The sequence below is a fragment of the Ranitomeya imitator genome, chromosome 1 (genome assembly GCF_032444005.1).
Source record: "Ranitomeya imitator isolate aRanImi1 chromosome 1, aRanImi1.pri, whole genome shotgun sequence".
In the NCBI taxonomy this organism is placed as follows: Eukaryota; Metazoa; Chordata; class Amphibia; order Anura; family Dendrobatidae; genus Ranitomeya; species Ranitomeya imitator.
Genome location: NC_091282.1, coordinates 340159970 through 340185572, shown reverse-complemented (window position 1 = coordinate 340185572; position 25603 = coordinate 340159970). Strand labels below are relative to the sequence as shown.

At 43.2% G+C, this 25603-nt stretch overlaps 1 protein-coding gene across 1 annotated transcript in view; it reads left to right on the top strand.

Moving 5' to 3' along the window:
• LOC138664335 (uncharacterized) overlaps positions 1-15529 on the top strand; it is a 52315-nt gene extending 36786 nt beyond the window's left edge. The window contains exons 7-8 of the mRNA XM_069750991.1: positions 14983-15034; positions 15123-15529. Coding sequence (XP_069607092.1) covers positions 14983-15034; positions 15123-15529 — 459 coding nt within the window. The remainder of the gene's footprint in view (positions 1-14982; positions 15035-15122) is intronic.
• Positions 15530-25603: the final 10074 nt, after the last annotated feature.

Here is a 25603-nt window from a genome sequence, read left to right as displayed (position 1 = left end):
AGCTCGTTAGCTTCTTCTCTACTTAACTCCACCTGATGCTTTGATCTATGCTTCCTGTCAATGTTTCAGTGTGGGACTTGTTTTTTCCCTGGATCATTCCTGTGGCCTGCTGCTCTGCAAAGCTAAGTTTTGCTTATGTTATTTTGTTGCTATTTTTCTGTCCAGCTTGCTTTATTGGTTTTTCTCGCCTGCTGGAAGCTCTGAGACGCAGAGGGACCACCTCCGTACCGTTAGTCGGTGCGGAGGGTCTTTTTGTCCCCTTTGCGTGGTTTTTTATAGGTTTTTGTGCTGACCGCAAAGTTATCTTCCCTATCCTCGTTCTGTTCAGCTAGTCGGGCCTCACTTTGCTAAATCTGTTTCATCTCTATGTTTGTGTTTTCATCTTACTCACAGTCATTATATGTGGGGGGCTGCCTTTTCCTTTGGGGAATTTCTCTGAGGCAAGGTAGGCTTATTTTTCTATCTTCAGGATTAGCTAGTTTCTCAGGCTGTGACGAGGCGCCTAGGTTCTGGTCAGGAGCGCTCCACGGCTACCTTTAGTGTGGTTTGATAGGCTTAGGGATTGCGGTCTGCAGAGTTCCCACGTCTCAGAGCTCGTTCTATTATTTTGGGTTATTGTCAGTTCACTGTATGTGCTCTGACCTCCATGTCCATTGTGATTCTGAATTGCCTTTCATAACAGTACAGGAAGCCAAAAGTGCTAATGATTCTCAATAGAGGGAAAAAAGAAGTTCTGAGACCATTTTTTTTTCTTTGCACTGTGTTTTGTCTTTTTTTTCCCCTAGACATTTGGGTGGTTCAGGACACAGGTGTAGCAATGGACATTAAGGGTCTGTCTTCATGTGTGGATCAGCTCACGGCAAGAGTTCAAAATATTCAAGATTTTGTGGTCCAGAATTCTTTGCTTGAACCGAGAATTCCTATTCCAGATTTGTTTTTTGGAGATAGAACTAAATTTCTGAGTTTCAAAAATAATTGTAAACTATTTCTGGCTTTGAAACCTCGCTCTTCTGGTGACCGAATTCAACAGGTTAGGATCGTCATTTCTTTTTTGCGCGGCGACCCTCAGGACTGGGCGTTTTCTCTTGCGTCAGGAGATCCTGCATTGAGTAATATCGATGCGTTTTTCCTGGCGCTTGGGTTGCTGTACGAAGAGCCTAATTCAGTGGATCAGGCAGAAAAAAATTTGCTGGCTCTTTGTCAGGCTCAGGATGAGATAGAGGTATATTGTCAGAAATTTAGAAAGTGGTCAGTGCTCACTCAATGGAATGAATCTGCGCTGGCAGCAATATTCAGAAAGGGTCTCTCTGAAGCCCTTAAGGATGTCATGGTGGGATTTCCTATGCCTGCTGGTTTGAATGAGTCTATGTCTTTGGCCATTCAGATCGGTCGACGCTTGCGTGAGCGTAAATCTGTGCACCATTTGGCGGTATTACCTGAGCTTAAACCTGAGCCTATGCAGTGTGATAGGACCTTGACCAGAGTTGAACGGCAAGAACATAGACGTCTGAATGGTCTGTGTTTCTACTGTGGTGATTCCACTCATGCTATTTCTGATTGTCCTAAGCGCACTAAGCGGTTCACTAGGTCTGCCACCATTGGTACTGTACAATCAAAATTTCTTCTGTCCGTTACCTTGATCTGCTCTTTGTCATCATATTCTGTCATGGCATTTGTGGATTCAGGCGCTGCCCTGAATTTGATGGACTTGGAATATGCTAAGCGTTGTGGGTTTTTCTTGGAGCCCTTGCAGTGTCCTATTCCATTGAGAGGAATTGATGCTACGCCTTTGGCCAAGAATAAGCCTCAATACTGGACCCAGCTGACCATGTGCATGGCTCCTGCACATCAGGAGGTTATTCGCTTTCTGGTGTTGCATAATCTGCATGATGTGGTCGTGTTGGGGTTGCCATGGCTACAAGCCCATAATCCAGTATTAGATTGGAAATCCATGTCGGTGTCCAGCTGGGGTTGTCAGGGGGTACATGGTGATGTTCCATTTCTGTCAATTTCGTCATCCACTCCTTCTGAGGTCCCAGAGTTCTTGTCTGATTACCGGGATGTATTTGATGAGCCCAAGTCCAATACCCTACCTCCGCATAGGGATTGTGATTGTGCTATCAATTTGATTCCTGGTAGTAAATTCCCAAAAGGTCGATTGTTTAATTTGTCCGTGCCTGAGCACACCGCTATGCGCAGTTATGTGAAGGAATCCCTGGAGAAGGGGCATATTCGCCCGTCATCGTCGCCATTAGGAGCAGGGTTCTTTTTTGTAGCCAAGAAGGATGGTTCGCTGAGACCTTGTATAGATTACCGACTTCTTAATAAGATCACGGTTAAATTTCAGTACCCCTTGCCATTGTTATCTGATCTGTTTGCTCGGATTAAGGGGGCTAGTTGGTTCACAAAGATAGATCTTCGTGGTGCGTATAATCTGGTGCGAATGAAGCGAGGTGATGAATGGAAAACTGCATTTAATACGCCCGAGGGTCATTTTGAGTATCTCGTGATGCCGTTCGGACTTGCCAATGCTCCATCAGTGTTTCAGTCCTTTATGCATGACATCTTCCGAGAGTACCTGGATAAATTCCTGATTGTGTACTTGGATGACATTTTGATCTTCTCGGATGATTGGGAGTCTCATGTGAAGCAGGTCAGAACGGTTTTTCAGGTCCTGCGTGCTAATTCTTTGTTTGTGAAGGGATCAAAGTGTCTCTTTGGTGTGCAGAAGGTTTCATTTTTGGGGTTCATTTTTTCCCCTTCTACTATCGAGATGGATCCTGTTAAGGTCCAAGCCATCCATGATTGGACTCAGCCGACATCTCTGAAAAGTCTGCAAAAGTTCCTGGGCTTTGCTAATTTTTATCGTCGCTTCATCTGCAATTTTTCTAGTATTGCTAAACCATTGACCGATTTGACCAAGAAGGGTGCTGATGTGGTCAATTGGTCTTCTGCTGCTGTGGAAGCTTTTCAAGAGTTGAAGCGTCGTTTTTCTTCTGCCCCTGTGTTGTGTCAACCAGATGTTTCTCTTCCGTTCCAGGTCGAGGTTGATGCTTCTGAGATTGGAGCAGGGGCTGTTTTGTCGCAGAGAGGTTCTGGTTGCTCAGTGATGAAACCATGCGCTTTCTTTTCCAGGAAGTTTTCGCCTGCTGAGCGTAATTATGATGTGGGCAACCGAGAGTTGCTGGCCATGAAGTGGGCATTCGAGGAGTGGCGTCATTGGCTTGAAGGAGCTAAGCATCGCGTGGTGGTATTGACTGATCATAAGAACTTAACTTATCTCGAGTCTGCCAAGCGCTTGAATCCTAGACAAGCTCATTGGTCGTTGTTTTTTGCCCGTTTTGACTTTGTGATTTCGTACCTTCCGGGCTAAAAATGTGAAGGCGGATGCTTTGTCTAGGAGTTTTGTACCCGACTCTCCGGGTTTATCTGAGCCTGCGGGTATCCTCAAGGAAGGAGTAATTGTGTCTGCCATCTCCCCTGATTTGCGGCGGGTGCTGCAAAAATTTCAGGCTAATAAACCTGATCGTTGCCCAGCGGAGAAACTGTTTGTCCCTGATAGGTGGACGAATAGAGTTATCTCTGAACTTCATTGTTCGGTGTTGGCTGGTCATCCTGGAATCTTTGGTACCAGAGAGTTAGTGGCTAGATCATTTTGGTGGCCCTCTCTGTCGCGGGATGTGCGTGCTTTTGTGCAGTCCTGTGGGATTTGTGCTCAGGCTAAGCCCTGCTGTTCTCGTGCCAGTGGGTTGCTTTTGCCCTTGCCGGTCCCGAAGAGGCCTTGGACACATATCTCTATGGATTTTATTTCTGACCTTCCCGTTTCTCAAAAGATGTCAGTCATTTGGGTGGTCTGTGATCGCTTTTCTAACATGGTCCATCTGGTACCCTTGTCTAAATTGCCTTCCTCCTCTGATTTGGTGCCTTTGTTCTTCCAGCATGTGGTTCGTTTGCATGGCATTCCAGAGAATATTGTTTCTGACAGAGGTTCCCAGTTTGTTTCGAGGTTTTGGCGAGCCTTTTGTGGTAGGATGGGCATTGACTTGTCTTTTTCCTCGGCTTTCCATCAGACTAATGGCCAGACCGAGCGAACCAATCAGACCTTGGAAACATATCTGAGGTGCTTTGTTTCTGCTGATCAGGATGACTGGGTGTCCTTTTTGCCTTTGGCTGAGTTCGCCCTTAATAATCGGGCCAGCTCGGCTACCTTGGTTTCACCGTTTTTCTGCAATTCTGGGTTCCATTCTCGTTTCTCTTCTGGACAGGTTGAGTCTTCGGACTGTCCTGGTGTGGATACTGTGGTGGACAGGTTGCAGCAGATTTGGACTCAGGTAGTGGACAATTTGACCTTGTCCCAGGAGAAGGCTCAACTTTTCGCTAATCGCAGACGCCGTGTGGGTCCCCGACTTCGTGTTGGGGATCTGGTTTGGTTATCTTCTCTTCATATTCCTATGAAGGTTTCCTCTCCTAAGTTTAAACCTCGTTTTATTGGTCCGTATAGGATTTCTGAGGTTCTTAATCCTGTGTCTTTTCGTCTGACCCTTCCAGATTATTTTTCCATACATAACGTATTCCATAGGTCATTGTTGTGGAGATACGTGGCACCTATGGTTCCATCTGTTGAGCCTCCTGCCCCGGTTTTGGTGGAGGGGGAATTGGAGTATATTGTGGAGAAGATTTTGGATTCTCGTGTTTCAAGACGGAAACTCCAGTATCTGGTTAAATGGAAGGGTTATGCTCAGGAGGATAATTCCTGGGTTTTTGCCTCTGATGTCCATGCTCCCGATCTTGTTCGTGCCTTTCATGTGACTCATCCTGGTCGGCCTGGGGGCTCTGGTGAGGGTTCGGTGACCCCTCCTCAAGGGGGGGTACTGTTGTGAATTCTGTGGCAGAGTTCACTCCTGTGGTCACAAGTGGTACTTTGGCTGATTCTCTCTGGGATCTTCCGTTTGTGGAGGAAAGTGGTACTGCAGCTTCTGAGTTTCCTCCCTCAGGTGATCTGGTGAGCTTGTTAGCTTCTTCTCTACTTAACTCCACCTGATGCTTTGATCTATGCTTCCTGTCAATGTTTCAGTGTGGGACTTGTTTTTTCCCTGGATCATTCCTGTGGCCTGCTGCTCTGCAAAGCTAAGTTTTGCTTATGTTATTTTGTTGCTATTTTTCTGTCCAGCTTGCTTTATTGGTTTTTCTCGCCTGCTGGAAGCTCTGAGACGCAGAGGGACCACCTCCGTACCGTTAGTCGGTGCGGAGGGTCTTTTTGTCCCCTCTGCGTGGTTTTTTATAGGTTTTTGTGCTGACCGCAAAGTTATCTTCCCTATCCTCGTTCTGTTCAGCTAGTCGGGCCTCACTTTGCTAAATCTGTTTCATCTCTATGTTTGTGTTTTCATCTTACTCACAGTCATTATATGTGGGGGGCTGCCTTTTCCTTTGGGGAATTTCTCTGAGGCAAGGTAGGCTTATTTTTCTATCTTCAGGATTAGCTAGTTTCTCAGGCTGTGACGAGGCGCCTAGGTTCTGGTCAGGAGCGCTCCACGGCTACCTTTAGTGTGGTTTGATAGGCTTAGGGATTGCGGTCTGCAGAGTTCCCACGTCTCAGAGCTCGTTCTATTATTTTGGGTTATTGTCAGTTCACTGTATGTGCTCTGACCTCCATGTCCATTGTGATTCTGAATTGCCTTTCATAACAATCAGCGTACTCAGGACAAATTGTACAACAATTTTTGCGGTCCAATTTCTCCTGTTACCCTTGGGAAAATATAGAATTGGGGGAAAAAAGATCATTTTTGTGAAGAAAATAAGATTTTTTATTTTTACGGCTCTACATTATAAATTTCTGTGAAGCACTTGGGGGTTCAAAGTGCTCACTATACATCTAGATAAGTTCAGTAGGGGGCCTACTTTCCAAAATGGTGTCACTTGTTGGGGGTTTCCACTGTTTAGGCACATCAGGGGCTCTCCAAACGCGATATGGCATCCGATCTCAATTCCAGCCAATTTTGCGTTGAAAATGTCAAACGGCGCTCCTTACCTTCCGAGCTCTGCCATGAGCCCAAACAGTGGTTTACCTGCATATATGGGGTATCAGCGTACTCAGGACAAATTGTGCAACAACTTTTGAGGTCCAATTTCTCCTGTTACCTTTGGTAAAATAAAACAAATTTGATCTGAAGTAATTTTTTGTGAAAAAAGTTAAATTTTCATTTTTTTTACACATTCCAAAAATTCCTGTGAAGCACCTGAAGGGTTAATAAACTTCTTGAATGTGGTTTTGGGGTGCAGTTTTTAGAATGGTGTCACTTTGGGGTATTTCCTGTCATATAGACCCCTCAAAGTGACTTCAAATGTGATGTGGTCTCTAAAAAAATGTTTTCGTAAAAAAAAATTGGTTCCAAAATTGTGTTGATGTAAAGTAGTCATGTGGGAAATGTTATTTATTAACTATTTTGTGCGATATGACTCTCTGATTTAAGGGCACAAAAATTAAAATTTGGAAAATTACTAAATTTTCAACATTTTCTCCATTTCAAGTCATATCGAGGAGATTTTACTGCTATCCTAAAGTACAATATGTCATGAGAAAACATTCTCAGAATCAGTGGGATCCGTTGAAGCATTCCAGAGTTATTACCCCATAAACGGACAATGCTAAGAATTGTCAAAATTGGCTGGGTCAGAAAGGTGAAAACAGGCTGGGTTGCGAATTGGTTAAAATCATTTTTCAAGCTGGTGTTATAAAGTATTCTAATTTCCTGAGATAATAACTTTTGGGTTTTCATTCTCTGTAAGCCATAATCATCAACATTAACAGAAATAAACACTTGAAATAAATCACTCTGTTTGTAATGACTCTATATAATATACTAGGTGTTTCCAGCCAGCTAACGCTCAGCACGCTCATTGCTATCTAATTAACGCTGCTGGTGATTAAACTAAAGTAAATAATTACAACATTCAATAGCGCTTACGCAGGTGGTAAATTAACGTGTGGTAATGTGTGTGGATGGAGCCTTGTGTGGTAATGTGTGAGGACAGAGCCTCGTGTGGTAATGTGTGGGGACGGAGCCTCGTGTGGTAATGTGTGAGGACAGAGCCTTGTGTGGTAATGTGTGAGGACGGAGCCTCGTGTGGTAATGTGTGAGGACGGAGCCTCGTGTGGTAATGTGTGAGGACGGAGCCTCATGTGGTAATGTGTGGGGACGGAGCCTCGTGTGGTAATGTGTGAGGACGGAGCCTCGTGTGGTAATGTGTGGGGGCGGGATTATGTGTGGTGATGTGGTGGGGGTAGAGCTACTGTGCAGGGGGCGGGATTAGCGAGTAATCACGATGCCTCTTATATATATATATATAGATGAGTTTCACTTTTTTGTATTGAAGAGCTGAAATAAATTAACTTTTTGATGATATTCTAATTTTGTGAGAAGCACCTGTAGAACTAGAATGCACTTTGGTAAGAATACAAGCCGAAATAGGCAGTGTGATGCTGTAGGCCAGTGTTCCCCAACTCCAGTCCTCAAGAGCCACCAACAGGTCATGTATTCTGGATTTCCTCAGTATTGCACAGGTAATGCCTTTCCAGGTAATGCAATCATCACCTGGGCAATGCTAAGGAAATCCTGAAAACATGAGCTGTTGGTGGCTCTTGAGGATCGGAGTTGGGGAGCACTGCTCTAGGCAATGGTCTGGATTCTGCTTTGACATGCACCACCTACCCAAACATCGTTACAGGTCAAGTACACCACTTCTCTGGCTCTTGTTTCATCATCCATGTCCCTCTGATAGCAATTTTTACATTAGTCAAATGTATATTTCAATTTGAAATGTCATATTCATAACAAATTTTTAATCCTCACAATACCAGTCCAGTATCACATCCACATTTACCAACAAATTTGACATTGTAAAAATGTAATTTATGGCGTGTAATATATATGGAGGTGTATATATATATATTATTATAGTGTATATATATATATCCGCAGCACCCCAGAGACCTGGTCGTTGCAGTATGACGCTCTGCCGCTAAGGGGAGTGATGGTACGTCTGATGGCACTAAAGGAGTTCTGACCAGGTATCACAAACACACATGACACTTCACACTCCGGCCACCAGGGGGAGTGGTTCTATCTAGTAGGCCACTCCTCACACTCTGGTAAAACTGGAGGTTGGACAGGAAGTTAGACAGAAAGAGCCCGGGAGAGTTTGGGAGAGGACCTGTCAGGGGTGGGATCCTGACAGCGGTCTAGAAAGAGAACAGATCGTTACGGAGTCGCGCCTGCACTACTCGCGGCGGTATTCTAAGAAAGGACACGAAGCGAAGTTGATTGTGGAGAAGTGAGAAACGAGATCACAGTGTAAAGGAGATAGAGCCAGAAGGAGTCGTGCCCCTGAGACTGTGGCAACATCCTTCTGAGGCGCATAGCGGTGGCCGGAGCACCGAGAAAGTAAGAGACTTTACGCATTACTTTAACACGGCAGGACAGTTAATTATAGGTTGGCTGTCTCACCTAAATCACAAAACAACTGGCTAAGACGATGGTGCAGACAACAAGGATTTGGATTCCTGGACCACGGTGTGAATTACTGGTATGATGGACTCCTCGCCAGAGACGGACTACACCTCAACAAACCTGGGAAACACACATTCGCCAGAAGACTCGCTACACTCATCAGGAGGGCGTTAAACTAGATGAAGAGGGGACGGGAAGAAAAACATTAGACTCGAACAAAGACGACCCAGGAAAACATACTCAGAAGGGAGGTAAGAACATTTCTAAAACAATCCACAGTGAGGAGATTGGAACAAAACAAAATCCTCTAAACTGCATGCTCGCAAACGCCAGAAGCCTGACAAACAAGATGGAAGAACTAGAAGCAGAAATATCTACAGGTAACTTTGACATAGTGGGAATAACCGAGACATGGTTAGATGAAAGCTATGACTGGGCAGTTAACTTACAGGGTTACAGTCTGTTTAGAAAGGATCGTAAAAATCGGAGAGGAGGAGGGGTTTGTCTCTATGTAAAGTCTTGTCTAAAGTCCACTTTAAGGGAGGATATTAGCGAAGGGAATGAGGATGTCGAGTCCATATGGGTTGAAATTCATGGAGGGAAAAATGGTAACAAAATTCTCATTGGGGTCTGTTACAAACCCCCAAATATAACAGAAAGCATGCAAAGTCTACTTCTAAAGCAGATAGATGAAGCTGCAACCCATAATGAGGTCCTGGTTATGGGGGACTTTAACTACCCGGATATTAACTGGGAAACAGAAACCTGTGAAACCCATAAAGGCAACAGGTTTCTGCTAATAACCAAGAAAAATTATCTTTCACAATTGGTGCAGAATCCAACCAGAGGAGCAGCACTTTTAGACCTAATACTATCTAATAGACCTGACAGAATAACAAATCTGCAGGTGGTTGGGCATTTAGGAAATAGCGACCACAATATTGTGCAGTTTCACCTGTCTTTCACTAGGGGGACTTGTCAGGGAGTCACAAAAACATTGAACTTTAGGAAGGCAAAGTTTGAACAGCTTAGAGATGCCCTTAATCTGGTAGACTGGGACAATATCCTCAGAAATGAGAATACAGATAATAAATGGGAAATGTTTAAGAACATCCTAAATAGGCAGTGTAAGCGGTTTATACCTTGTGGGAATAAAAGGACTAGAAATAGGAAAAACCCAATGTGGCTAAACAAAGAAGTAAGACAGGCAATTAACAGTAAAAAGAAAGCATTTGCACTACTAAAGCAGGATGGCACCATTGAAGCTCTAAAAAACTATAGGGAGAAAAATACTTTATCTAAAAAACTAATTAAAGCTGCCAAAAAGGAAACAGAGAAGCACATTGCTAAGGAGAGTAAAACTAATCCCAAACTGTTCTTCAACTATATCAATAGTAAAAGAATAAAAACTGAAAATGTAGGCCCCTTAAAAAATAGTGAGGAAAGAATGGTTGTAGATGACGAGGAAAAAGCTAACATATTAAACACCTTCTTCTCCACGGTATTCACGGTGGAAAATGAAATGCTAGGTGAAATCCCAAGAAACAATGAAAACCCTATATTAAGGGTCACCAATCTAACCCAAGAAGAGGTGCGAAACCGGCTAAATAAGATTAAAATAGATAAATCTCCGGGTCCGGATGGCATACACCCACGAGTACTAAGAGAACTAAGTAATGTAATAGATAAACCATTATTTCTTATTTTTAGTGACTCTATAGCGACAGGGTCTGTTCTGCAGGACTGGCGCATAGCAAATGTGGTGCCAATATTCAAAAAGGGCTCTAAAAGTGAGCCTGGAAATTATAGGCCAGTAAGTCTAACCTCTATTGTTGGTAAAATATTTGAAGGGTTTCTGAGGGATGTTATTCTGGATTATCTCAATGAGAATAACTGTTTAACTCCATATCAGCATGGGTTTATGAGAAATCGCTCCTGTCAAACCAATCTAATCAGTTTTTATGAAGAGGTAAGCTATAGACTGGACCACGGTGAGTCATTGGACGTGGTATATCTCGATTTTTCCAAAGCGTTTGATACCGTGCCGCACAAGAGGTTGGTACACAAAATGAGAATGCTTGGTCTGGGGGAAAATGTGTGTAAATGGGTTAGTAACTGGCTTAGTGATAGAAAGCAGAGGGTGGTTATAAATGGTATAGTCTCTAACTGGGTCGCTGTGACCAGTGGGGTACCGCAGGGGTCAGTATTGGGACCTGTTCTCTTCAACATATTCATTAATGATCTGGTAGAAGGTTTACACAGTAAAATATCGATATTTGCAGATGATACAAAACTATGTAAAGCAGTTAATACAAGAGAAGATAGTATTCTGCTACAGATGGATCTGGATAAGTTGGAAACTTGGGCTGAAAGGTGGCAGATGAGGTTTAACAATGATAAATGTAAGGTTATACACATGGGAAGAGGGAATCAATATCACCATTACACACTGAACGGGAAACCACTGGGTAAATCTGACAGGGAGAAGGACTTGGGGATCCTAGTTAATGATAAACTTACCTGGAGCAGCCAGTGCCAGGCAGCAGCTGCCAAGGCAAACAGGATCATGGGGTGCATTAAAAGAGGTCTGGATACACATGATGAGAGCATTATACTGCCTCTGTACAAATCCCTAGTTAGACCGCACATGGAGTACTGTGTCCAGTTTTGGGCACCGGTGCTCAGGAAGGATATAATGGAACTAGAGAGAGTACAAAGGAGGGCAACAAAATTAATAAAGGGGATGGGAGAACTACAATACCCAGATAGATTAGCGAAATTAGGATTATTTAGTCTAGAAAAAAGACGACTGAGGGGCGATCTAATAACCATGTATAAGTATATAAGGGGACAATACAAATATCTCGCTGAGGATCTGTTTATACCAAGGAAGGTGACGGGCACAAGGGGGCATTCTTTGCGTCTGGAGGAGAGAAGGTTTTTCCACCAACATAGAAGAGGATTCTTTACTGTTAGGGCAGTGAGAATCTGGAATTGCTTGCCTGAGGAGGTGGTGATGGCGAACTCAGTCGAGGGGTTCAAGAGAGGCCTGGATGTCTTCCTGGAGCAGAACAATATTGTATCATACAATTATTAGGTTCTGTAGAAGGACGTAGATCTGGGCATTTATTATGATGGAATATAGGCTGAACTGGATGGACAAATGTCTTTTTTCGGCCTTACTAACTATGTTACTATGTATGTTACCTAAGCAGACAAAGGAGGCAACTGTGGGAGAGGGGCGTCTCTAGGGTCCCGTCATACGGCTGCGTCCTAACCATATCATCTGGGGGATGAAGAGAGAGAGAAAGAACAATGAACACAGACACAACAGTTGTGAGGACTATCCCGTGGTGCTCAGCAGGGAAGCACTACAACACACAGGTGCTAGTGGGTAGGCACTGATTCCCACCTGCAAAGGAAACTCTGGATGTGCCTTCGGACCGGCCGGTCTCAGCCAGCCCTGTTAGCAGTGCTCTGGATTGCAGATCCCAAAGCCTTCAGTAAAGAGGTAAAGAGACTGCAACCCTGTGTCCTCGTTATTCATCGCGCCTCGCACCATGCATCACACCATCACCTTTCATTGGGCGCCCCTTAGCAGGGTCACGGACCGGGTCTAGCCACCGTGACGACCCCAATACAGAGACTGAGGGGCCCGCCGGTATCGAGAACTCGTGGCCCTGTGTCTGGGGGCGCTTCATATCGATAATCTGCATAAATTCATTGAGAAACAAACTGAAATTATTTTATTTTGGGAGTAGAAATAAAATAAAATAATTTGGCAGCATAAGTATTAACACCCTTTTAGAATTGGGGTTGTGATTGTGTTTAAAATTAGCAAACCACATTTAAACTCATATTAAATAACAGTTAATACACAGCGGTCATCATTTACAGTGATTCTGAATAACAGCAGATAAAGTTTAGTTCTTCTAGTAGGATTTTCCTGACCTTTTCCTAGTTGCATTTTACAGCAAAAGCCATAGTCTGTAAAAAGCTGACCCCAACTGAATCCCTAGCGACTTCTAAACAAAGGCTCACAGCTCACACTGCAAGACTAGGGAGATACACTAGAGAAGCTGAAGCCAAAAAGATAAATGCCCTGTTCTCCAAAGAACCGTCCAAGGTGTACATCTCACCTACAGAGTAGCAGCACAAAGGCAGCAACTCCACCAATAGCAGAGACTGAACCATACTGCAGGAACATATGGGAGAAGAAAAAAACAAACACCAGTGAAATGTGGCTGCAATATCTGAGAATGAAACACAGCAACCACCTAGAGCAAAAACCAGTCACCATTACAGATGCAGACAACCAACAGAGGGTCAAGAACATGAAGAGCTGGACAGCACCTGACCCAGATATGATCCACACTTACTAGCTAAAGAAATTAACAGCGTTACATGAACGCATGGCAAAGCAGATAAACCAACTGCTATAAGCAGGCCATCACACAGCTTGGCTAACACAAGGAAGAACAGTGCTGATCATGAATGATTCACACAAAGGAACAGTTCCATCCAACTACCGCCAAATAACCTGCCTTACAACAACATGGAAACTCCTGTCAGCCATCATAGCCACCAAGCTACAGAACCATATGAACCGGCAACATAGTAACATAGTTAGTAAGGCCGAAAAAAAGACATTTGTCCATCCAGTTCAGCCTATATTCCATCATAATAAATCCCCAGATCTACGTCCTTCTACAGAACCTAATAATTGTATGATAAAATATTGTTCTGCTCCAGGAAGACATCCAGGCCTCTCTTGAACCCCTCGACTGAGTTCGGAATCACCACCTCCTCAGGCAAGCAATTCCAGATTCTCACTGCCCTAACAGTAAAGAATCCTCTTCTATGTTGGTGGAAAAACCTTCTCTCCTCCAGACGCAAAGAATGCCCCCTTGTGCCCGTCACCTTCCTTGGTATAAACAGATCCTCAGTGAGATATTTGTATTGTCCCCTTATATACTTATACATGGTTATTAGATCGCCCCTCAGTCGTCTTTTTTCTAGACTAAATAATCCTAATTTCGCTAATCTATCTGGGTATTGTAGTTCTCCCATCCCCATTATTAATTTTGTTGCCCTCCTTTGTACTCTCTCTAGTTCCATTATATCCTTCCTGAGCACCGGTGCCCAAAACTGGACACAGTACTCCATGTGCGGTCTAACTAGGAATTTGTACAGAGGCAGTATAATGCTCTCATCATGCGTATCCAGACCTCTTTTAATGCACCCCATGATCCTGTTTGCCTTGGCAGCTGCTGCCTGGCACTGGCTGCTCCAGGTAAGTTTATCATTAACTAGGATCCCCAAGTCCTTCTCCCTGTCAGATTTACCCAGTGGTTTCCCATTCAGTGTGTAATGGTGATATTGATTCCTTCTTCCCATGTGTATAACCTTACATTTATCATTGTTAAACCTCATTTGCCACCTTTCAGCCCAAGTTTCCAACTTATCCAGATCCATCTGTAGCAGAATACTATCTTCTCTTGTATTAACTGCTTTACATAGTTTTGTATCATCTGCAAATATCGATATTTTACTGTGTAAACCTTCTACCAGATCATTAATGAATATGTTGAAGAGAACAGGTCCCAATACTGACCCCTGCGGTACCCCACTGGTCACAGCGACCCAGTTAGAGACTATACCATTTATAACCACCCTCTGCTTTCTATCACTAAGCCAGTTACTAACCCATTTACACACATTTTTCCCCAGACCAAGCATTCTCATTTTGTGTAACAACCTCTTGTGCGGCACGGTATCAAACGCTTTGGAAAAATTGAGATATACCACGTCCAATGACTCACCGTGGTCCAGCCTATAGCTTACCTCTTCATAAAAACTGATTAGATTGGTTTGACAGGAGCGATTTCTCATAAACCCATGCTGATATGGAGTTAAACAGTTATTCTCATTGAGATAATCCAGAATAACATCCCTCAGAAACCCTTCAAATATTTTACCAACAATAGAGGTTAGACTTACTGGCCTATAATTTCCAGGTTCACTTTTAGAGCCCTTTTTGAATATTGGCACCACATTTGCTATGCGCCAGTCCTGCGGAACAGACCGTGTCGCTATAGAGTCCCTAAAAATAAGAAATAATGGTTTATCTATTACATTACTTAGTTCTCTTAGTACTCGTGGGTGTATGCCATCCGGATCCGGAGATTTATCTATTTTAATCTTATTTAGCCGGTTTCGCACTTCTTCTTGGGTTAGATTTGTAACCCTTAATATAGGGTTTTCATTGTTTCTTGGTACATGAGTGCAGCTCAGAAAGGCATTGAGACCCACACCAGAGGCTCTAAGCACAGCTCCTAGTAAATAGAGCAGTCGCTTAAGACTCAAGATCCAGAGAGACCAATCTCAGCACAGCCTGGATTGACTACGGGAAAGCCTGTGACTCAATGCCACACACATTGATCTGTGAATGCTTGGCTCTCTACAATGTCAACAGGAAATTAAGAATCTTCCTCAGCAACTCAATGGGGCTATGGACAACAACATTGGTAGTCAACTCAAGACAACTAGCACAAGTGACCATCAAATGCGGCATATACCAAGGTGTTGCACTTTTCCCATTGATGTTCTGCATAGGCTTGAACCCCCTCAGTCAGATAATTACAGAATGTGGTTATGGATACAAGTTCAAAAGTGGAAGCACCATCAGCCACCTCCTCTACATGGATGTCCTCAAACTGTATGCGAAAAATGAACGAGACATCAATTCACTGATCTGCCTGACAAGGATCTGCAGCAAAGACATCGGGAGGTCCTTTGGACTGGAGAAGTGTGGCCGGTTGGTAATAAAGAGAGGCATGGTAGTCAAGATTGATAGAATGGAATTACCAACAGGCCACATAGCAGATGTACAGACATGCTATGTACAGACATGCTACAAGTACCTCAGCATCCTACAGGGATATGATAACCTTAATGAGGAGGCAAAGAAAGCAGCAACATTCAAATACCATCAAAGGGTAAGACAGGTCCTGAAGAGCTAGCTCAATGGGAAGAATAAAATCCACACCATCAATACATATGCCCTGCCAGTTATCAGATACCTTGCTGGCATAGTGTGCTAGCCCAAAGAAGGGATGGAAGCTGCAGATGTGAAGACACAGAAGCTCCTCACAATGCATGGAGATCTCCACCCTAAGTCTAACACCCAAAGACTGTATACCAACAGAAAGGAGGGTGAATGAGGCTTGATAAGCATCCAAGCCACCATCACAGATGAAACAAGAAGTATCCAGGAATACATCAGAAAAATGGCACCAAATGATAAGATGCTGAGAGAAAGCCTAAGGCAGCAACAACAACAGATCTGGAAGGTAGAAAAGGAACATGAAGCACCATGGCAATACAAGCCGCTGCATGGGATGTTCCATCGACAGATAATGGAGGTGGTTGACATGGAGAAATCCTACCAATGGCTGAAGAAAGCTGGACTCTGAGACAGCAAAGAGGCACTAATCATAGTGGCACAAGAGCAAACACTAAAGGTACCGTCACACTAAGCGACGCTGCAGCGATACCGACAACGATCCGGATCGCTGCAGCGTCGCTGTTTGGTCGCTGGAGAGCTGTCACACAGACCGCTCTCCAGCGACCAACGATCCCGAGGTCCCCGGTAACCAGGGTAAACATCGGGTAACTAAGCGCAGGGCCGCGCTTAGTAACCCGCTGTTTACCCTGGTTACCAGCGTAAAAAAACAAACAGTACATACTTACATTCAGCTGTCTGTCCCTTGCCGTCTGGTTCCTGCACTGACTGCTGGCCGCAAAGTGAAAGTGAAAGCACAGCACAGCGGTGAGTCACACAGCGGTGACTCACCGCTGTGGCTGTGCTCTGCTTTCACTTTACGGCCAGCAGTCAAGGCAGGAACCAGACGGCAAGGGACAGACAGCTGAATGTAAGTATGTACTGTTTGTTTTTTTACGCTGGTAACCAGGGTAAACAGCGGGTTACTAAGCGCGGCCCTGCGCTTAGTTACCCGATGTTTACCCTGGTTACCAGTGAAAACATCGCTGAATCGGTGTCACACACGCCGATTCAGCGATGTCTGCGGGGAGTCCAGCGACGAAATAAAGTTCTGGACTTTCTTCCCCGACCAGCGATCTCCCAGCAGGGGCCTGATCGCTGCTGCCTGTCACACTGGACGATATCGCTAGCGAGGACGCTGCAATGTCACGGATCGCTAGCGATATCGTCTAGTGTGACAGTACCTTAAGTATCAGATCCATAGAAGCTGGAATTTACCACACAAGACAAGACCCAAGGTGCAGACTATGCAAAAAAAACATCAGAAACAGTCCAACACATAGTGGCAGGATGCAAAATGCAAGCAGGAACAATGTATAATGAACACCACAACCAAGTAGTGGGAATTATATACAGGAACGCCTGTACAGCATATGGGCTCAGTTCCCCTAAGTCCCGATGGGAGGCTCAAGAAAAAGTGGTTGAGACTGAAAGGGCTAAAATCCTGTGGGACTTCGAGAACCAGATGGATAAGCAGGTGTTGGATAACCAACCGGACTTTGTGATAGTAGACAAGGATCGGAAGACAGCAATGATAATAGATGTGGCAGTGCCAAATGACAGCAACATCAGAAAGAAGGAATATGAGAAGCTGGAGAAATACCAGGGCCTCAAAACAGAACTGGAGATGTGGAAGGTGAAGGCAACAGTGATTCCAGTGGTGATAGGAGAACTTGGAGCAGTGACCCCTAAGTTGGGAAAATGGCTACAACAGATCCCAGGAGCAACATCTGTGCTCTCTGTCAATAAAAGCGCAATGCTGGGAACAACTAAGATCCTGCGCAGAACCCTCAAACTCCCAGGCCTTTGGTAGAGGACTGAGAATGAGAAAGGACTAAAAAGAGGGATGAGAAGGAAGTTTTTTCATACATACACATATATACACTGCTCAAAAAAGTAAGGGGAACACTTAAACAACACAATGTAACTCCAAGTCAATCACACGTCTATGAAATCAATCTGTGCAGTTATGAAGCAACATGATTGTGAATCAATTTCTCCTGCTATTGTGGTAATGAAATAGACAACCAGATAGAAATGATAATCAAGACAACTCATACAAAGGAGTGTTTTTGCAGGGGGTGACTACAGACCATTTATCTGTTCTCATACTTTTTTACTGTGGTTTTGTTCACTTTTACATTTTGACATTGCTCACCCTAGAGATACTGTACAGTAGCATAAGGCGATATCTACAACCCACAGAAGTTGTTCAGGTATTACAACTCATCCAGGATAGCACACCAACGCCAGCAGTGGAAAGAAGGGTAGCTGTGTCTGTCAGTACGGTGTCCAGAGAATGGAGCAAATAACAGAAGAAGTGGGGGGGACCATAGGATGGCAACAACCTAGCAGCAGGACCGCTACCACCTCTTTTGTGCAAGGAGGAAAAGGAGGAGCAGTTCCAGAGCCCTGCAAAATGACCTCCAGCAGGTCACTAACATCCATGTGTCTGCTCAAATTGTCAGAAACAGACACCATGAGGGTGTTATGAGGGCCCGACATCCACAAGTGGGTGGTGTGCTTACAGCCCAACACATTGCAGGGCAATTGGCATTTGCCAGAAAACACCAAGATTGGCAGATTCGACGTTTTCACACTATGTTCTTCATAGGTGAGAGTAGGTTCACACTGAGCACATGTGACAGACGTGACAGAGTCTGGAGATGCCATGGAGAACAATCTGCTGCCTGCAACAACCTCCAGCATGACCAATTTGGTAGTGGGTCAGTAATAGTGTGGGGAGGTATTTCTTTGCAGGGCCACACAGAGGTACCTTGACTGCTATTGGGTACCGGGATGAGATCCTCGGACCCATTGTGAGACCATATTCAGGTGCAGCGGGCCCTTGGTTCCTTCTGATGCATGACAATGCTAGGACTCATCTGGCTGAAGTGTGTCAGCAGTCCCTGCATGATGAAGGCATTGTTGCTATGGATTATACTGCCTGTTCCCCAGATCTGAATCCAATCGATCTGGGAATTCATGTCTCATTCCATTCACCAACCACAGACTGTCCAGGAGTTTACTAATGCTTTAATCCAGGTCTGGAAGGAGATCCCTCAGGAGAATGTCCACCGTCTCATCAGGAGCATGCCCAGGTGTTGTAGGGAGGTCATAAACTTGGAGGCCACACACACTAATGAGCATCATTTTCCTTGTCTTGAGGTATTTCCACTAAAGTCTGTAATTTGATTGTACACTTTGATTTTGATTATGATTCCAAATCCAGATCTCCAATGGGATATTAATTTTGATTTACGCCGATCATTTTTGTTTTATTGTATATATATGCGCAGGCACATACCTATTTATTGTATTATTATTATTATTATTATTGTAACAAGATGAATGCAATCATTGAAAACACTTCCAATTTTGACAGGTGAGTTGCCTCTGCTCATTTACTTACAATGTAAACTAATTGGGAAAAAAATGGGATTTGTTCAAGTCCCTTGTAAGTGCAACTGCTAACGAAGTGAAGATGGTCAAATTCTCAGCTTATCAGCTTATAATTAGTTAATTGCAATCCATTTTGATTAAGTGTGGGGGTAAAATGTCCAGTACCTCCCTCTGAACACAGAGAAAGGTTGCAGGGGGTAACCATTAAATTTCTAACCAGAAGGATAGGAAGGAACCTTTAAATAAAGAGGTCTAATTATAGTGCTAATAATAGCCATTAATTACAGGGCTTTCCAAGTTAATTAAATTATTTTTGTGCGCTGCAAGAAATCCAGCTCTTGATACGCACAACAATGTTGTAGCTTGCAAATTACTTAGCGAGTCACACGAATATCCATGGCTCTGAATGTCACTTATTACTATAAATGTTTTATTACGGCATAGTAGAAAGAGGAGATCGATGTCTGTATAACACTTTTGTTATGTTAGATATCATGCACTACCCTTTAACATCGCATACTTTCAAGTTTTAATCTTTATATATTATTTTCAACTCTTCTTTACTCCCATAAAATATTGCACATTAACACTTTATTGTCAGCAGGGTCAGTACAGAAGGGGGCAGGATTTTGCTACCAACGCCTCACACACTGTTAATTAGGTATAATGGCTGCACCGCTCCCTTTTATTAGTTATTAATGTTCGCCCATCCTCCATAAAACACTGTCTTCACCAACCATTTATAGTTAATTTTTATTTAATACAAACCAGTTCAAATCTTTTAAAAGTATAATTATAAAAACTTCATTAGAGTCACTAACTAATCTTTCAGGCAGCCCATCCACCCCCTCCTTCTGTTAATTAGCCTGCAAAGGATAATGTTAATGAATAGCAATGTAACAATTAGTTGTATGTGGATGGAAAAAATGCAGAGAGATTGCTTTAAAAAAAAAAAAAAATTGGCGACAGAAAATGACCAAGTTGTATTGTCTACATGCAGAAAAGCAAGCATCCTACGATAAGCTTTCATAATATTCTAAAATAATAAAAACTAATGATTAAATGATCATGAAAATCATTATATAAAGATGAACACAGCCTTTGTCAGTGTTAAACCATTACACTGGTTAAACAGACACTGCATCTGCGTTAGATTCTCTAGAAAAGATTTTTTTATTCTTTACATGTTACTAACAGCTACAAAAGAGACATTTTGCACTATGTGCGTGGTCAGTGCTCAAAGTAAAGAGATTTCCGGGAACATTCCTTTAAGCCTTTTGATTGATTGAAATGAAGGAAAATTATGACTTCAGTGGTAGACTAGATGGCTGATCTAATCACTAAACACTAAATTGACTGCAATTATGATTATAGATGAACCTGGATGGACAGGAGCTGGAGTCCCCTTACAATGGTAGTGTCTTAAAGGGACCTGACAGCTGAAACATGTTGTCCGATCCACAGCCAGCATGTATCAGGCAGTGGCTGTATGGCTTCTGCTATGTATGTTTGACTTTGAAACGCATCAGCGTTCCAGATATATATATGCTAGTCAGACAGGTTCCTAGTAATTTTTCCTCACCTGATCCCTTTGAGTGACAGGTCTCTCCCTGCATCCATATATAGAGAGAGACCCATCACAGCAGGGCAGCGAGTGGGTAGAAGCCACTGGGGCCTTGCCTATCCAACTAAAATCCTAAAATCCAAAAGAGAAAGCCCATATTAGCCCAATTAGGTACCGATCCCTTCAATATAATTATCTATACACTAATAGCGATGAAGAAGGAGAAACATGATCAAATATATTTAAAAATATTACTTTTATTGATAACATCAAGTTTAAATTATATAAGGTGTTATTATTACCTTAATTATGAGTACTGACTGAATGTAATACAATCCGTCAAAATGAAAAATTCAACAGTTACAGATCACGGAAACAGATGGAATCTTACATCAAATTAAATGCTATAATAGCGTGCTGTATGAAATTTGGGGGGGCATTTAACATAAATATCAGTAAAAAGTTTCCCAGATGCTATATAGTATGTTCTTCTCTGGAATACTGCAGCGTTTCAGAGACAAACATACTGACAGTATCTGATACACACTGCCTGTGGATCGGACAGCATGCATTAGCTCTAAGGGTCACATTAAGTTGTTTTGTTGTGAAACTATCCTAAAAATAGGCATATTAAAAATTGTGAGTTAAAAAAGAGTCTATCATATACAAGAAAATAATTTGGGCCTTCAGAAGGTGGTTAGCTATATAAAGCACACTATTGGACAAATAATACCTTGCCTCCCCCACCTGATGAATATGTAAAATGTAACTTTTTTATATTGATCAACACTTCTTTGTCTCTCTATACTGTTTAAAATTATCCGTAAAAATAAAAGAAGATACAGTATATTGCTAAAGAAAGAGAGTATATAAAAAAAATGCTGCCACACTAAAGTGGTTGTATGTAACCTATCTACAAGTATACTAGCCTAGCATCTGATGTATAGATATAATGTGGCTCATGTATAGATGTAATGTTACCTCTAAAGCAATGAGTATTAGATAGTGAGTAGTAGGTAGCGTGCCTGCGGTGCTGCTCACAAATAATGTCCGTTTGCCTGCAAATAAAACAAGATCGCAGCCCCCGACATGTTTCACTGTTTTGTCAATGGGCTAAAGTGTATTGGCGTGGACCCTAAGTTTGCAAAGACTTTTAAACTTGCGAGGGTCCTCCCATGTTGTTATGCACCAATAGCACTAGCTGTAGCTAGTCCCCCATGAAAGATTGGTACATAACAGCAAATCATGTTTTAGCTGGAGCCGAGGCTTGTCTATTGGCCTCACTTGATGATGCGTTGAGCGGACCTGTGAGGTCATTAGACAAGTCATCACTCTAGCTATAACATGATTGGCTTTGTTATGATGAAGCAATCTTTTTTGGGAGACGCACCAGCAAGTACATTTAAAGAAACTACAGCTACAACAACTACAGTTGCGTTGACAAAGTCGCCATGTTGCTGTAGTCTAAGTGCAAATACTATCACGAATAATTTCATGCTGCATACAGGACTAAAGAAATGTACTGTGCGGTTTATTTTTTATTCATTACTAATTTTACCCAGCACATAGGACAAGAGAAGTGGTATTGTGAAGGGGTACAGCAAAAGACACAACACACATCATGATGGATGGGAACCATGTTGGTTAGGATTTACCTTGTCAAATCTCCTTGGTTGTTTCACCTGTTTCCCCTTGACTCCCATTCCTTTGCTAAAAAGAAGACCATGCTCAGAATTCAAAGAACTGAAGACAATAGAAGAGCACATGCTCCTCCTCCTAGTCCTCTCCTTCCTCTTCTGACTCATCAGTGTGGTGGTTAGTGTGTTTGTACTGCCCATTTGCTGCATATAAAGTACAATCTTCAGGGAACAAAATTCACGGGCAGTGCTATTTCTGCTGAATGCTATGGATAGCAGAAAAAAGCACCGTTTTTTGCAGACTGTCCATGAATTTTCAGAAATTGGCAAGACCACTTGGACTTTTTACAAGTTCATTGACATTCTTCCAGTGGACTTTCAGCCTCTTTTGCATGTGTTTTCTATGCTATATTTCTTGTGACTGGCTCATTGGAAATCTATTAAAAAAGGCAACAATTTTATTGGGGTCAAGCCATACAGCCATGGGAGAATGGATGGCGCCATGTACCGTAAAACCCTGAGTGAAAACCTCCTTCCCTCTGTCAGGACAGTTAAATGGGTCGTGGCTGGGTCTTCCAGCAAGATAATGACCCAAAACATACAGCCAAGGCAACAAAGGAGTGGCTCAAAAAGAAGCACATTAAGGTCATGGAGTGGCCTAACCAGTCTCCAGACCTTAATCCCATAGAAAACTTATGGAGGGAGTTGAAGCTCCGAGTTGCCAAGCGACGTCCTCAAAATTTTAAAGGGAAACTGTCACCCCCTGGGCATTTTTAAGTAAAAGAGCCACCTTCTGCAGCACTAACTTTGCATTCTGTCAAAGTGGCTCTTCTTTTTTTGCTCCCTACAAACGCTGCAATATTAAGTTTTATAATTTTCACGCCATACCTGTATTCTGTCCCGGGGGGCACATCTTTTGGACTCAACCACCTCGCAGCCATCAGTCAGCCCCTCAGTGCACCGGGCGCCACCTCCTCTGTTTGTATGCACATACCCAGCACCTATGCTGTGCTCGCTTATTTTTCTGTCATGCACTGTGCGCGCTGCCCTAAAAGTCCCATCAGCTGATTTAGTGATCCTACCCCGCAGTGTGTTCTGATGTATTCACACTGCGGGGCTGGGAATTTGGCACATGCGCAGTTAGTATCTGCGGCTGTCCCCATCTCCCTCCGCCTCCTTCTGCCTCTTTCCTCAAGCGTGATATGACTCGTCTGCACTGCAGCATCAGAGTGATCCACAATTTTGGAAACATAATTTTTTTTGTTAGGGCGTTATAAGAGTTAAAAGCTGACGAGCGATTTCTCATTTTTCCAACAAAATTTACAAAACCATGTTTTTTTAGGGACCACCTCACATTTGAAGTGTGTTTGGGGGTCAATATAACAGAAAATACTCAAAAGTGACACCATTCTAAAAACTGCAGCCCTCAAGGTGCGCAAAACCACATTCAATAAGTTTATTAACCCTTCAGGTGCTTCACAAGAACTGTTGTGCAACTTCTCTTGTGTACGCCGATACCCGGTATTTGGGGGAAAGCCACTGTTTGGGTGCATGGCAGCGCTAAGAAGGGCGGGAGCACCATTTTACTTTTTGAACGCAAAATTGTCTGGAATCAATGGTGGGCGCCATGTCGCGTTTGGAGACCCTCTGATGTATCTAAACAGTGGAACTCCCCCAATTCTAACTTCAACCCTAACCTCAACACATCCCTAACCCTAATCCCAACCCTAACCATAGCCCTAACCACAACCCTAACCCAACACACCCCTAACCTCATCCCAACACTAACCGTAATCCCATCCATGACTACAACCATAACCCTAACCACAACCCTAACCACAACACAAACCTAACCGCAACCCTAATCCTAACTCTAACCCAACCCTTTTAACTAGCTCTAGCTTCAACCCTAACCCTAGCCCCAACCCTAACCCTAACCCTAGCCCTAGCCCAACCCTAACCCTAATGTAAAAGTGGAAATAAATACTTTTTTATTTTAATATCTTTACCTAACTAAGGGGGTGATAAAGGGGGTTTGATTTACTTTTTTTTATTTTGATCACTGTGATAGGGTCTATCACAGTGATCAAAAAGAACCAATAGGATAAATTTCCTATTGTTGCTGGGTGCCGGCTGGCAGATCTCGGCAGGCGCACTGGGCATGCGCCCGCCATTTTCTTCCTGAAACGGAAAAAAACGGCAACAGCTGGGGGACAGGACCGGGGATGCAGGAAGGTCCAGGGACACCAGAGGTGCTGGAAGGGGGCGCCCCCATTTCTCTCTTCTCTGATGTACTAGATCATGTCAGAGGAGAGAGAAATAAAATGGAGAATCATGTTCTCTGGGGTGAATCTCTCCCCAGCACTGGGGGGCGTTATAACCTTATTTCTCAGTGCCATGGCATTAAAAAGCGATGCTGAGGAATAAGTACCCTTAACTGCTGCCGTTAATAGGTCGTTAAGGGATTAAAAGGAATTTGTCACCTGGTTTTTGGTATACCATCTGAGAGAAGCATTGATTCCAGTGCTGTATCTCTTACTGAGCAGCTTGCTGCAGTTTTGATGAAATAACTGTTTTATCTGCTTCAGATCTACCAGTTATCTCAATGCTGAGCTCAGAGCTGTGTATAATCCCGACTACACCACTAACGGACAACTTTCTATGTACATTGCCTTCTGCTGAATCTGTGATTTTATCAAAACTACAGCACACAATCCGGTAAGCGAAACATCGCTGGAATCATGGTCTCTATAATTTGCTGCTCTTTGTCTTTACATTATGCTGCCTCAGATTAGGTAGCAAAAATCTGATGACAGAATCCATTTAAATAGTAAATATTCTATGAGCGCTTTAATGTTTCCATTATGCTTAGCACAATTATGATTAAATATACCCCCAGGCTCATAATGCAAAGTGTCCAAATACCATGTCCTGGACACTATAAATCCTACTCCAAAAGATACTATTATTAAAGGAGAACAAAAGGAGCGTTCAAAAAGACAAACGTAAAAAAGTACAAAATTTATTGAAACATATAACAGACAACATATACAGACACATATATGAAATTAAGGACACTAATCGAAGTCCCCTTGATAAAGCAAACAACGCTGGAGCGAAACACGCGTCGGGGGTGTCGCCCTTCTCTTTTCGATCCCTGCACCCGGGTAAGAAGTACCTTTTGGATACTGGTCTCACTGTGCCTGTGATGCTATATGCTTTTATTTGACCGGTAGTGATATCAGTCTCCTGGAGTGTGTCCGGTCCCATGGACTGTCAGTTTTGCAGTACTTTCTGCTAGCCCCATCTAGGTCTATACTTTGGAACCAGGGGGACTTTAGCTGGGGTTCATGGGGCTGGATAGGGATATGGTCATCCATTCTGTGCCACTTACGTTACCTTTGTGCCTATACCATATACACTTTATATA